This window comes from Microchirus variegatus, assembly GCF_963457635.1.
Source record: "Microchirus variegatus genome assembly, chromosome: 10".
NCBI lineage: Eukaryota > Metazoa > Chordata > Actinopteri > Pleuronectiformes > Soleidae > Microchirus > Microchirus variegatus.
Window position 1 is genome coordinate 13,632,977 of NC_139811.1, and position 15,406 is coordinate 13,648,382.

A 15,406-nucleotide genomic window follows, 5' to 3' on the forward strand; every position below is an offset into this window, starting at 1 on the left:
TTCGACCACAGACTCCTCTGATCCGTTTCCAAAATCAACTGTGAAACGATCCCAAACCGTGTTGCAACATTTTTTAGACTTTTTATTATTTTATTTCACATTTCAATGCCCTTTTTACAATGAATGTCCTGTCCCGGTGACATTCACACCTGCTGTGCAGGTTCAACAGTCACCGTCGTCAAAAGCATGGATGGCATAATATTTACTGGGAAGAACTTTTTCCTTATTGCAGGAGCATAGAGAGGTATCATTATCTTTTCACAGCAGTCGCTTTGTAATTGAAGAGCAGTATATTTTCATATCGAGTATGAGGATCTGAAATGTCGCCAGTCCTTTCGGGGGAAAAAAAACCCCCAAGATAAAGGAAGCTCATTGAAGCAACATGGGTGAACAACACTGCATTTCAGGCCAAAGATAGAAATAAACAAAACCCAACAAATAACTGATAAATACTGTAAATCAATCAATAAATAAATATAATAATAAATAATAATAAATACATAAAATCACATGCAATTGGACACAAACAAAACCAAGACAGTTTAAGCTACAGTGGGGGAGTTAATGCACGATGACAAGACAGTTCTGTACCCAAGCCTTAGCCCTTTATCCAAGTCCCGGCCTATGTTCTCACAGATATTGTATATAAGAATAAAAGCTATTGCTAAGTCCCAAAAACACCCATTAGCCTAAGTAAGAGCAAACACATGCACTCACTCATATCATCCTATTAAATGACCTTGTGCTTCCCTTTTTTCTCAGAGAGTAACATTCCTCCATCAGTCCAGAGTGAAATCCAGCCAAAATCTACAAAACTAACTTATTGTGATTGTGCATTTCTCTCTCTCTCTCTCTCTCTCTCACTGCAAGAAGAGATCAGAGCATGTGGGGGATGCTCCGAGGAGACAAACGTAGATCCAGGCACAAACAGGGCTGAGGCAGGAGGAGGAGGAGATGGAAGGGGCTACACACCCACTGCGTTCCCGTTCACTTGGGTCGGAGGTCTTGGGAGGAGCGGGCTGTGTGGAGGCGCGGCAGGTGGAAGGGGAGGGTGAGGCGCGCGAGGAGCCTCTGCTGAGTTTCCCCTCACGCTGATGTGCTCCCATCCTCCCTGGAAGTTTAAAGCACATACAGGAAGTGATTTATACTGATTTGCTTATTATTATTGTTATTCTGACTCTGTTTGGTCTTTGTGAACAGACACAATGTACCATTATGTATGCGTTTGTCCTTCATCTATAAAAACTGTCTCTGTCAAGCAATACTATCAGACCTGTCTGAGGGAGTGTTGGTGTGTATACAGCGGAAGAACATGGGAGTTTTCTGAGCAGTAGAAGTCAAATTCTGAAACTTTTTCTGGGCACTTCTTTGTGTCAACAGTCATACTCCAACCAGTCTGTCTCGACATAAAAGGAATCACTTCCTGTGCGCAGCACGCAGATGTTACTAGGTGACACACTACTGTTTAATAAAAGGACCTAATAAACAAGAAGTGCGATGTGGACGCTGGTTAAGTAACGATGCACTCACCCCTATGCCATAGTCCCACGACTGGCCCTTGGGCTGCACAGGTCCTACACCCAGCCTGTGGCACACAGCTCCCACAGTCTCAGCAGGGAAACATGGAACCCCATCTGCTATGATCCACACCTGGAGACAACCATTCACAGTTTATTATCAGAAAGAAAGAAAAAATCACAATTCTTTCTTTATGAAGTGACGTCAGAGTGATGTCACTGACCTGGTCTAGCGGCCCTACAGAAACCTTGGTGACGTTGTTAGAGATGAGCTCCCATGCGGAGCCTTGTGGGTAGCTGGGAGTGACGCCTTGTCTGTACCATAGGTTACCTACAGGACACTGAATTTAGTAGGATCATTGCCACTTCTCATGTTACTCAAAAACAAAACACTCACCGTTTTCATCCACAGAAAAAACAGACGTCCGACCTACAGACAGTTGTCTGAGGTTCTGCCGTGAAGGAGACGGGATGTGGTACCAACATTCCCCTGTAGAGGGACAACAGCACTAGGTATACTGTATTTCCAGTACTCTGGTGATTTTTGCTGCACACATTTAGTGAAATACTAAAGCTGACCTTTCATATCCTAAACTCACCTGCAGGGTTTTGTGGGGACACTGACCCTCTGTAGAACACTGCTCCATCTTTGGCGATGGCCCACACCTGGTTTGCTCCACCGATAGAGATGGACTTAAAGGGCTGATCGGTGCCTACGTGTAGCCAGGAGCTGCCCTGTTAGATCAGACACGCTAGAGTTAGGAAATAGTGATGTTTACAAGAACAGAAACAGCAAAAAAAAAGAGATTATCACAAACTGAAAATCAGAGATAACTGTAAAATCTACTGTTTTTGTGACATTTCCTGGAGGTGTTGATGTTCCTCACCGCTGGGTTTTGGGGGCTGACTCCTAGCCGACACAGGACATCTCCCTTGTCGCTGAGGGCCCAGACAGGAACCTGGTCCATCCTGCTCTGGGCCAAACACGGCATCAGGGAGATGTCACTCAGTCGGATGGGCGGGACCTGCTCCCAAGGACCTCTCAGTGTTATCTTACACTTCCTGTAAAGAACATGTGATGATTTTGAACAGTGTCATTTTACAAACCATAGAAAATGTTTGTGTATGTGTGCGATTACCTTTCCCATCTTCTACGCCTGACAAAGTCTTTCATGGTTTTGTGGCCATGGAATGTGCTGTGGGAGATGAGGAAAAGATGAATGTAAAGACATAGCTTTATTTAAAATTCATTAAGGAAACACCCTTAAAAAAAAGTTACGACTCACGTGGGGAAGTCAGCAGCGTACTGCCATCCTTCTTTGTCTGTTCCTCCAGGAACATTGTAGTCCACAGCCCACTCTGACACCTGAAACACAGCAGGATCGTGGACAATTAATTAAATGGCGATGACACACTTTCACAGGGATATATATAAACACGAAAGAAAACGCATACCCAGGACCACAGAGGGGAGGGCGGCTGCGTGTTGCCTTTGGTGCACTCTTTCAGTCCACTTTCATCGCTCCACATTGGGCGGTCTGTTGGAAGTCCTCTGGAGAAATAAGCCAAAGTAAAAAAACAAAACAAAAAAACAATCGAGCCAACAGAGCCTTAAATCATAGACCAACACCAAATGCAAAGACGTTATTCTTACTTGTCTGTGTATCCCGTCATAGGGTTCCATCGCTGGTTCTCGTACATGTGCACGCTCCTGACGTCGGTCTGCTGCAGCATCTCAGCGGCTTCTCCTGCAGTAAACGCAATCCCCCCCGGACTTACATTTATTAATAAATATATGAAAGCATGTGATTAGTTGCTACTTTAGTTGTGAGCAGACAAAAACACAGAAGATTTTCTAACCATGCTGAAGCAGGGGCACACCAAACTACAAGCTTTGAACAATAAAATTGTACATTGATGCTTCTTTGTGTGCTGGTAATGTAGTAATAAATGTTAGTTAAGACACACGTTAATGGAAATTTCCATGATAAACTATTATACTAATATACACTACCGTTCAAAAGTTTGGGGTTACCTAGAACTGTCCCTATTTTTGAAGGAAAAGCACTTTTTTCAATGAATATAACATTAAAGACACCATATGTAAGAATGTGTCCAAAAATTGTTACTACACTCAAATTCAAAATACCGACATCTTTTAGGTTTCGTTTTCTCCGCCATTGTAGCTCAGACAGGTTGCCTGGCAACTGAGACTCTGCTGACTGCAATGATTGGTAGATGGCGGTAGGTGGCGCTACATGCCAAAACATGATTTCAAAACATAAACATGATTTGCAGTCTGTAAAAGATTTTTTTTTAATGCGAATATTTTGGCTGTACTGTTGTTGTTGGTGAGTTCAGTTTGTTATATGAACATTATTCGGCCAGTTGTTTTAGATTTATTACATAATGCACCTTTAAATGATTCAGAAATACACTCTATACATTGTTAATGTGGTAAACGACTATTCTAGCTGCAAACGTCTGGTTTTTAATGGAATATGTACATAGGTGAATAGAGGCCCATTTTCAGCAACCATCTCTCCAGTGTTCTAATGGTACATTGTGTTTGCTAATCGCGTTAGAAGGCTATTGGATGATTAGAAAACCCTTGAAAACCCTTGTGCAATGATGTTAGCACAGCTGAAAACAGTTTTGTTGGTTCTTTGAAGAAAAGGCAAAATTATGATTTTATTATTTCTAATCTTGTCAATGTCTTGACTATATTTTCTATTCATTTTGAAACTCTTTTGATGAATAAAAATGTGAGTTTTAATGGAAAACACCAAAACATTGTATAGGTGACCCCAAACTTTTCAACGGTAGTGTAAATAAAAACAAACTACTCTATATACTATGATGAGAGGAGCCAACATTTATGGGAATTCATGGGGTAGAATAACCACATATGGCTATAGACGTCCACAGGGGCCAAGTTTACCAGGAGTGGGCTGCTGCCCATCGTGCCCACTGTAGACCCAGGCAGTGCCGTCCCACCCGATGCCCCACACCAGCCCCAGACTGTTAGTCTCTACACAGCGCAGGTGTCCCGGGACCTGCCGCCAAAACCTGCAGCACCATACAGTGGAAGCAGCCCGTGTTATTCACACACACAAAAGGCAGAGTAGAAGATTAGCATGTTAGAAGCAGAATTAAGAATACGACAAACGGCAGACAGTACGAGTCTCACATGAGGTCACAGGCCAGTGTGTTCGCAGCAGCCTCCAGGGAGAAGGACGGCTCGTGGACCATGACGTCTCCCTTTGAAGTGGTGGACCACAGGGCCTGTCTGGACGGGGGGCCTGTGATCCCTCGACACATGCAGCAACAGTCGGACAACAGGTGCAGCTGGGTCATATGGGGGGGGGGGGGGACGAGAACGTGATCATCGATGGACTTCATCCAGAAAAACGATGATTTCAGGTGTTTGAAGCTGCATTGTATTTTCCACACTAACATTTGTTGCATCTGCTTTACCCAGTCATTCATGTCCTTCTCAGTCTGCGCCGCCAGGACGAGAGGCCACCTGTGTTTGGTCCTCTGAGCTGTGTACACAGCGAAGGCATAGTGGCAGTCCCTGGGCACTGGAACCAGCGCCGTCACTTCATTTATGAACACGTGAAGGTACTGAAGCGGAGAGAAAAAAAAGAGAGAGAATTGAAGACGATCTCGAGAAGGCGAGAAGAAGTAAAATACTCTTTGAACTCTTTCAACACCAACCTTCTTCTCACCATACTGCGTGTAATAGACAAAGAAAATGCTGTCCTTCCTGCCGTCGCACCTGGTGGACTGCTCCAGAGCGACGCCCACATCCACCCAGCGCTGAGGTTTCCAGTCTCTCCACCAGCGCAACACACCTTTACGCACCCACACCGACTGGAAGAAGGATGGGGAGATGTGGTGAATGTGAGGAGATCGTTTTCAAATGAAGACAGAAACGGTAGAGGTAAAGAAAAGTCTTACATTGCTTCTCTCTAGCGGCTTCTTGCTCATTTCCTCCCTGTGCTCCTGCTGCTGCTGCTCGCTCCAAGCTGCCGACTGAACCGGAGTCAGTGACAGAGAGCTGGTGAGAGGACCTGACACAGAGACACACACACGTACGAATCAAGACATTTAGTCAAAGAGATGTTTACACAGACACAAAGATGGATCGAATGGCAGCAAACCAATGCAGTTCAGCATCTCGGCATGGTCATAATGACCTACTGAAATTCAAATAGAGCAGAATGTAGGGAAAAAAAACATTATAATGACATTTTTACACACAGCCATCTCTTGGGTTTAAAGAGAATGGTCCCCAAACAATAAATATCCACCAGTTCTCTGGGTAAAATGCCTTGTTGATGCCAGAGGTCAGAGGTGAATGATCTGATTGATATGAGATGATACAGAGGCAACAGTATCTCAAATTGAAGCACATCTTTATTCCCTGTGTTCCTAATTAAGTGGCCAGTGAGTGTATCAATTAATTTTAATATTGTCCTTAATTGTGATTTGAAACGGCATACTTGTTGTCAATATACCTGTGGAACTGAGCCAGCTGATGTGTGAAATTGCATCCACATCGCAGCCTCCACCAGAGATCCAGGTCCAAGCCGGGACGTCCTCCTCCCCGACATGCTCCAGGGTCCCCAAGGTGTAGGTAGCGGCATCGCTGCCCTCGGCCGACGAAGCCCCCCCCGCCTGTGCACTTCGAGCCGCTTCCGCCCCCTCCAGATCCACATTCATCCACGGGACATCATGTCCCACAATCTCAAGGGTCGGGAGTATCGGGGCAGGAGGTTTCTCCTCGACCTCCTCCTCCTGCTGCAGTGTCTGTGTAACGCTCGCTTGCAAAGTGGAAGTTCTGTCTCTGTCTGAGACCAAGCTGTTGATGAAGCTGTCACTGGCGGGGATGAAAGGTTTGGGAAGATCCCGTCCAGATGCTGAAGGAGCGTCGTCTTTCTCCAGCAGGAGCGTGGGAGCGTCGCCTCCACCTAAAGGAACGACAGACGGGGCCGCTGCTTCCACGACCGGGGCGTCGTTTGTGCCGTTTTGCGGTTCAGAAAGACCCAAATCTGAGTCTGACTCAGTGCAGCTCAGAACTGAGCCCTGCGAGGCCTCGGTCAGCTGGCCACTGAACTCACAGTCATCTCTAGGAAAACAACAAAAGCATACGAGTAAAGAAATAACAAGGGTCTTGGTTTTGCAGATGTGATTCAACTAAATTATCTACACAGACCTGGGTGGAACAACTTCTTTTTTATTGCCCCACTGGGCAGAAACAGGAATCCAGCCATTCCCACTTGGTTCAGACGGGGTTACACCGATTCTGAAATACAGGCCGTGGTCCTCACCGACAGCCCACACCTGACAGACACAGGCAGAGGAGAGCAAAAAAGGTGAGAACAATACATCAAAAGTGTCAGGTTGAGTGAATTCAAACTTTTATTTCAGTCTTTAAATGTACGATGCACGCGTAGGACACAAGCGACTGTTACTTTATAAGGTCATATACTGTAACAGTGGTGCCACCTCACACATGCCATATCCATAACTGCGGCCCTGAGATATGTAATACGGGATATGATGACGACAGCTTGGCCAGCTTCTAATTAGGGAGTCTCCCATCATGTCAGGCCAGTAGTAATATAGTCTGCGGATATATAAGGCAGGGCCTGAGGTGCTACTGCTGGGACATTGGCTGGACACGGCTGGCTGTGCTCATGTTACAGCGCAGCCACGGGGGGAAAAAGTCGAGGCTAGAGGTAGACGGTTCTGGGGTGGGGGGGGGGGGGTGAGACAGAAGGGGAGGAGGTGTGAGGCGCAGGTTTGCAGTGCTAGCAAAGTCCTCAGCAGTGAAGCTGTTCTCTCCCCCAAACCCGACCCCGACCCCGACCCTGGGCCATGATCTGATTTTGTCCTGAAACCAGATCCAAAGAGTGAAACTGCCAGAGAGGAGAAGCAACAGAGGCTGGTCAGGGGGAAGCTGGCTGCAAGGAGGGTAGGACAGGGTAGGGTCGTCACGTATCTTTTTTCAATTGTGATATGTTGCAGTCTTGTTATTTTAAAACGGCAAACATGTCTGATGCATTTCTGCGTGTGTTCCGATTGAGTAATTGAGAAATAAATATACTGTACAGTTACTGAGGCACTGCTAAAACAACAAAGTACATGATCTACACTACATATCTTGGGTTTATCTACCCACTGCAAGTGCATTCTATGAAAGAATATGATGCGTTTCATACAGAGGTGGAAAGTAACGAAATACATTTACTTAAGTTACTGTATTGAATACTTTTTTTGTGTATTTTGTATTTTTTAAGTACAATTTAAAATCAGGATTTTGTATTTTACTTGAGTACGTATTGACTCAAGTATTGTACTTATATACACCAGAACCAGATGAATGATTAGGATTTCTGACCCCTTGTCATATTCTCTTCTACCCTCACACCCCATGCAAAGTAACCAAGTAACTTTTACTTAAAGTATATTTCAAAGGAACTACTTTTTTACTTCTACTCGAGTACATTTTCAGATGACTACTTTTACTTCTACTTGAGTAATATCTCATCAAAGTATTGGTACTTTTACTTGAGTACAATATTTGAGTACTTTTTCCACCACTGGTTTTATACACGTCATTTATCTTATATAGATCATATCAAGGCTTCAGACACAGGCAAATCAAGCCTTTCCTGCTACACTATTCCAGTATACGAGACTTTTCCAATACCTGGTCCTGAAAATGTCCAAACTGAAAAATCTTTGTCCTTTTAAATCATTTCAAATGTGGGACAAAGGAAGTAGTTAGTGTTAGCTGAAGTTTTTTTTAAATGACACCATTTGTGACTAATATTGTCTGATGTTTGTGTTATTAAAGAGATTTCAATCTTAATGTGACTCCCTAGTAAAAATAAAGGTTAAATAAACATTCAAAATTGTGATTTTTTTTGTTTGTTTTGTTTTTGTTTGTAACCTGGTCATTGAGTCCTACGTCCACCATTATCATCTCTCCTCCGATGCTGATCCAGCCAGAGCCACAGGGATTGTGAGAGTTCACGCCACGCCGGAACCACAACTGCACACAAACACACACACACACACAAATAAAAATACCGACGTGTTAGCGCCACACATGCAGCTGTACAGTACGAGGCGTGTGTGACGAGTATTCATTCACCTTGTAGTCTTTGGTGACCACCCAGACCACACTGACCCCGACTGCCACATGAAGAGCTTCAATGTCCTTCACAGGTGAGTCTACCTCTTCCCACGATGTGCCTGAACGAACACAAAATATGTTTATTTAAACTACAGAAAAAAACAGAGAGCCAAAAGTATCACATGACAAAAGCAGAAAAAAAAACTAATTTAGACTTTTTAATGATTCATCAGTTAGGTGTTTTTTCTATCTTACATTAAGGAGCATATCACATTTATGGTCAATTATCGAAACTGTATAAAGTCACAAGAAAGTGGTCGTTTTTCCTATAACGAGGTAAACGTCAAAGATGGTGAACGCTGACCGGTTGGACTGTCCAGGCTGAGGCCAGTCCGAACCATCAGGTTTCCATCCCAGAGTAAAGCCCACAGCAGATCTCCAGGACCAGCTGATAACTGAGCCACCTCCTTAGGCACCTCCACCTCCTCCCAACTGGAGCCCTCCGGGACCCGAGGGTGGATGCCCTCCCTGAACCACACCTGCAGGAGACAAGACAGTCAACATAAATATTGTGTTCTTTAAATTAAACCTGACTTCATGAGCTCAGGAAGAGCAAATTACATGAGGTCATGCTGCCCCCTTGTGGTCAAACATCAGAAGTAAGTGATGCAGCTTGCGAAAATGGAAGAAATTTGTCCTTCCATACCATGACAAGGACTATAATAATAACAATAAATATTTGTATAAAACATTTGTAATTAAAGCTGTTGTGATGCATTAACATTTAACACAACAACTCTCTCCCAGAACTACTTTTCTCCACTGGGAACAGGGTAGAGATCTCTGAACCGGAGACTTCCTTTAAGTTCTCAGTAGTGCTGTGAGATAGTGTTGTCCAAAGAGAATAAACCTTGTAATCTTTCCTAAAGTAGACAGAAGTGCTGGTCCAGTGGACTGACCTGTCCTTGTTGGGACACACCCCAGAGGTAGGGATACCTTCCAGACTGGTCACTCATCTCCCAGCCACCGCAGCTCATGTCACAGAGAGGCAGCGGAGGCTTTCTCGGATTATCCAAAGGGATCTGTGGGAGAACATCAAACCATGGGCGTGAGACTCTTCGACTCTCAACTGTAACATTTCAAAAGGGCAAAGCAGTGAATAAACAGTGTCCAAACCTTTGTCCAGGTGCCTTGTGCGACGTATCTCCTGTAACGGATCCAACGCCTACGCCGAACGCAGGAATTCCACTTCTTGTCGGGGGAGAAATTAGCTGGAAAATCCACCGCATATTCCCAGCCCTGAAGAGAGGTACACGTTACAGTACTGATCAGACTAGGAAGGAATAAAGTGAGAATGTGTGTATATATACACACACACTCACTGGCCACTTCTAGTAAACATGGTCAAGACAACCTGCTGAAGTGAGCAGCACTTAGTGATTTTGAACCTAACATGCATGTTGGTGCCAGATAGACTGGTCTGGTCATTTCAGAAACTGCTTATCTGCTAGAAATTTCACCCACAACCATCTCTCGTGTTTACAGAGAGAAAATAATCTGTGGTTTGAGGCCTGACCTCTGGCATCAACTAGGCGTCAACTTAGACGTCAGGAGGAGACTGGTCAGACTGGTTTGAGACGATCAAAAGGCAACAGCAAACTCAAATGACTACTACTAGCTACAAACAAGACATGCAAATCACCAATTTGGAAGCAGATGGACACTTGTGTGTATTAAGGAGCGGCTGGTGAGTGTACACTACCGTTCAAAAGTTTGGAGTCACTTAGGAATGTTCTTACTTTTGAAGGAAAAGCACACTTTTTCAATGAATATAACGTTAAATGAATCAGAAATACACTCTATACATTAATATTAATGTGGTAAACGACTATTCTAGCTGCAAACGTCTGGTTTTTAATGCAATATGTACATTGGTGTATAGAGGCCCATTTCCAGCAACCATCTCTTCAGTGTTCTAATGGTACATTGTGTTTGCTATTAAGGCTATTGGATGATAAGAAAACCCTTGTGCAATAATGTTAGAACAGCTGAAAACAGTTTTGCTGGTTCTTTGATGAAAGGGCAAAACTGATTTCTAATCTTGTCAAGGTCTTGACTATATTTTCTATTCATTTTGATGAATAAAAGTGTGACTTTTAATGGAAAAACACAAAAAAAAATGTATAGGTGACCCCAAACATTTGGACGGTAGTGTATATGTGTTCATACGAGTGCTGTGTGCGTTGCGTGTCTCACCCCAGTCTGGCTGGGTTCTCCTCCACAGCTCTGGTCCACGTACCAGTCTCCCTCCCAATCCCAGCTGCGAGACGGCAACTGGAAGCTGTGGAGCGGCTGAGGATTCAGTCCGGTCACGTCGCTCCACGGCCAGCGGTCGGTGGGCAGCAGCGTGTCAGTGAAGCCGTCCACTGGGTTCCACCTCTGAAAAAACAAGCACGTTTGAGCACGTGACAAACTTGACAGCCGTGTCTACTGTGTCTGCGAGGGACAGCCTGAGCTCACCTGGTTTTCATAGGTCTCTTCCTTGTAGCGGATGGGGGTTTCACTGGGCATCATGTTGAGGTAAACATGGTGGTCACAGCCTATGCCCCAGCAGCGGTCCTTCCCGGCCGTGACGCGCTTCAGCTCCAGCAGCAGGTCGTCCGCACGCTGCCAGCGTTGGCCTGCTGTGGAGAGGCTGTACACTCTGCCATACACGTCCACGGCCCACACCAGCGTGATGGGCATGATGGACCCTGAAGAGAGACAACGGGCCACTGCATATTTAATGACTCTGAAGAAGCACAGACTCACTGTAAGTAAGCAGGTAAGCAAGACTCTTGTTTGTTCCATGTTGGTCGTTTGCATCACGATAACTACTCAGTCATTTGAGCCGTTACACAATACATGTACATGAAGTGATGTGATGAAACTCAGACTGAGATCAGTTTACTATGACTTTAACTTTAACAGAAAGGACAAGTCTCAGGTCACTGCCACAGGGAGCAATCGATCAAATCAATATTTACATCAGTTTTTTTAACATAGACCATATGACATAAAATGGTTTGTGCAAACACAAAATGTGGAGATAGTGTGATTCATCAAGTGCCAGGTAAATTATAATGCTAATTAAATGTTTTCTTTTGTTTTTACATGTTGCATATGATGTGTCTGGGACAGAACATTTCTATAGATGTGTAATCGGTAAAAGTACTTAAACATACTGTCTGCAATATAAAGATTTACGAGTGTAAAATGTGGCTCAAAATCCATTTAATTCTAATTTAAGTCAATTACTACTACTACTACTACTACTACTAATAATAATACTAATAATATGTTTATTTACATGAACAAAAACATAATAATGTTGTAATAGACCACAAGGATTTTAAATCAATATCCAATTGTGATTATTTTTGGCTGAAATTGCGATATGATTCGCGACATGAGAGGGAATGATAACTTGGGAACGCACAATTTGATATTTTGAATACAATTTTAGCCGCTTTATATACCACACAACAATAACAACAACAAAACAAACTTGGACAAATGGGTTATAAGGTGCTATTTAAACACCGATTAAATCCAATGTGCGAGCTCCAGGCTCAAAAGCCATGTCAGTGGAGTTTAAATTTGAAATCTCTGACCGGAAGTCTTACCTCTACTCCTACTGGCTGACTTGACACTTTGACTACAGATAGCTTCTAATCCGCTACAGTATTATTGAGTTGTCCCTGAGGCCTTATTAATATGAATGTGCAGAGACTGTAGCGACTCTGAGAAATTAACGTGATGTTACTGTATGACATAGTTATGTCAGACTGCGGATATCACACACACATACACACACGTAATCCACTGCATTGACTACTCATTTAGACAATATAAATAAGCCTAATCCAGACCTTTAACCTATCCACAGTCCACACCTTAACTACGGCACCAAGAATGAGGTTCATCCTCATCAGAACCTCATCAGGACCGGGATTATGTGGTCCTGTAGAGGGCTTCAGGTTCAGAAAAGGTCTCCAGAGGTGACCAAAACAAGCACACACACACACACATGCGCACACAGAGCTCAGTCAGCAGCAGCAGCAGCAGCAGCAGCGTACACACACCTGTATATATTTGGTATCCGATCCGCGGTTGTCAAGGGAATATCAACATGACATCAGGTGCAACAGCTGCCATCTTCTCCTCTGAGGCCCATGCTGCAGGGACACACACACACACACACACACACACACACACACACACACACACACACACACACACACAGATATGCAGACACAGACATCACGCATGGGAAAAAAAGACAGCAGCACGTGACATCCAACGCAAACAGCTGATATGGACTCTAATATGCCGCAAAGTCGCCTTTAAGCTGTTTACATGAGCAGGATCAGGACAAAATAAAACCTCACACAGTTCGTGTCTCGAGACACAGACGCTTTACTTACTCACGAGACGAGTGACGCTCTGTCATCACGTGCAGCCCCTGTGCGGGGACACGGCGCAGTCATTCATACTGTGCTTTTTAATTATCATACAAGTGGACCAGAGGAATTCTCTCTCTGTCTCTATCTGCACTGCCTGAGCTCAACCAACTCCACCACAACAGGAAATGGAGGAAGTGTCTCTGTGATTGGCTGAGAGCAGACAGGGGCGTGAGGATCCTCCTCCTCCTATTGGTCCACCATCAGAGGTCATGATATGTTTTTTTTTTTTTCTTTTTCCGACTGCCGCGCTGCTGATATTTCAATAATTTATTCAGCGCCAGATGAATTATTGAGGCGCAAGGTTGGTTTCACGTGTTTGGCTACAGTTCTTTTATTACTGATATCTATGCCTACTAAGCGTGATAATAAATTAAAAAAAACATTGAAGGGACCACTCTTGGAATAATTTGATGATAAATTGCTGGATTAGAGCAGTGCTTTTCCAAAGTGTGGGTCATAGTATACCTAGTGGTGGACTGGAGGTATTGCAGGTGGGCCTTAACCCTTTATTGGGCATTGGAAATTCTAAATTTCTACCCTAGGGTGTCTAGGGTTGAAATTTTAGGGTATAGGGTATAACATTTTCTAATCTAATCTATATATTGTATATATATATATATATATATATATATATATAGTGTTGGTATTACAGTTAGGCAACCATAACCCTGTAATCCTAACCCCTAACCTGTTGTTGTTTGGTCTGACACCGTGGCGTCATCCCTATCTGTGACACAGCCTAACCTTCGGTGAGGCTCTCTGGGCCGCAGGATGCCATTTCAGATATCCGCAGAAGTTACTATTTATAGCCACTTGCTTGATAAGAGTTAAAGTTGCAGTATGTAACTGGTTTGTTGTTAATTATATATTTTTATTCTTTGGCATAGGCAGTATAGACAAATGCTAAAGGCGTCACAAATTTCACTATCATACTAAAACTAGCGAGTAGTATTATTTCTCACTCGTCTTTTACCGCTTTATCCTCCACATGAGGGTCGCAGGTGCCAATCCCATCGCACAGTCCACCGTGGAAAGGTCGCCAGTCCATCACAGGGACACATAGAGACAAACAACCATTCATGCTCACACCTACAGTCAATTCAGATTGTCCACTCTGTCAAATTTGTCCAAATCTGCATGTTTTTGGATTGTAGGAGGACACTGGAGAAAACCCACAAGGAGAGAACATGCTAACTCCATGCAGAAAGACCCTTGTTTTCATGAAGCCAGGACTTCTCTATGTAAAGGCAAGAATGCTAACCACTACCACCATACTATTATTTCCCAAAATGACAAAAATAAACCTGCAGCCTATTTAATAATAATAAACTACTATGTCTCTCCACCATTTCTTGATGTTATTGACAATAATAATGGACTCTCTGGTGTCCAGGGAAGGAGAGGAAAAAAGGAAAGAAGACGAGGAAAAACATGACAAAGACAGAGTACAGTGAAGATAATGTAATGCAATGATTTTTCTGTTGCATTTGAGTGCAATTATACTCATACAAATGTGAGGTTGAATTCCTACTTGTGTCAATACTGGGTTCTTTAATGTCTTATATTGTAGGCTATTGTATTTCAATGTTTGTATTTATTTATTTCTAATTGCAATCTTACTTATTGTCAGCTGCTTTGATTGGGGGCAACTTCAGTTTCTATTCAAAGCTATTCAGTTTGTTGTGTGAGTGTATGAAAATTGGCAGTGGCAGCGTCCTTATTTATATGCTGCGTCCTTCACTGTCCTCAAAATGGGCTCTGCCACGCACTGGGCTACAATCAGACCTGACTGTTTGTGTGTGTACAGTGAGTAGAGCAGAGGTGGTGGGAGCAAGAAGAATTTATCCCATCAAACTGCTGAATAACAAGCCTTCTATAACCACCTTCCAATTCAATTCTGATTCAATTCACATTATAGATGTTATCATTTATTTTTCTGGCCTTTACCTGATCGTGAGCAGCATTATTGAAACAGTTTAGGAGGGAATTTTCATGGGGGGGAAATTGTCTGGGGATGTAGGTTATGGCCCAAAGAAGAAGTTAGTAGATTTTGGCAGAGAACAGCAAAAAAAAAAAACAACAACAACAAAACCCTGTGAGATACAGTATGTGTGTGTATTGACAGTTAAGAAACAGTGGTTATTTATTATTATATTTACTCACTTTTCACAACCTGCAGCCTCATCCTTTGGTGACCACACTATTACTGATACAACTAATGATGTAAGCCACAG

General features: G+C 43.5%; 1 protein-coding gene across 1 annotated transcript; it reads right to left on the minus strand.

The window, feature by feature from the left end:
- Positions 1 to 372: 372 nt before the first annotated feature.
- tecpr1b (tectonin beta-propeller repeat containing 1b) lies at positions 373 to 12,850 on the minus strand. The gene is made up of 25 exons (XM_083895944.1): positions 12,792 to 12,850; positions 11,188 to 11,420; positions 10,924 to 11,106; positions 9,844 to 9,966; positions 9,627 to 9,749; positions 9,032 to 9,206; positions 8,686 to 8,786; positions 8,482 to 8,583; positions 6,739 to 6,866; positions 6,041 to 6,651; positions 5,481 to 5,593; positions 5,238 to 5,393; positions 4,995 to 5,144; positions 4,708 to 4,865; positions 4,459 to 4,586; positions 3,172 to 3,265; positions 2,973 to 3,069; positions 2,804 to 2,883; positions 2,657 to 2,713; positions 2,405 to 2,579; positions 2,117 to 2,252; positions 1,915 to 2,007; positions 1,742 to 1,848; positions 1,531 to 1,650; positions 373 to 1,111 (listed from the first exon to the last, which is right to left on the minus strand). The coding sequence occupies exons 2-25, from the start codon at positions 11,410 to 11,412 to the stop codon at positions 965 to 967; spliced, it is 3,582 nt and encodes a 1,193-aa protein (XP_083752070.1). The 5' UTR covers positions 11,413 to 11,420; positions 12,792 to 12,850; the 3' UTR covers positions 373 to 964.
- Positions 12,851 to 15,406: the final 2,556 nt, after the last annotated feature.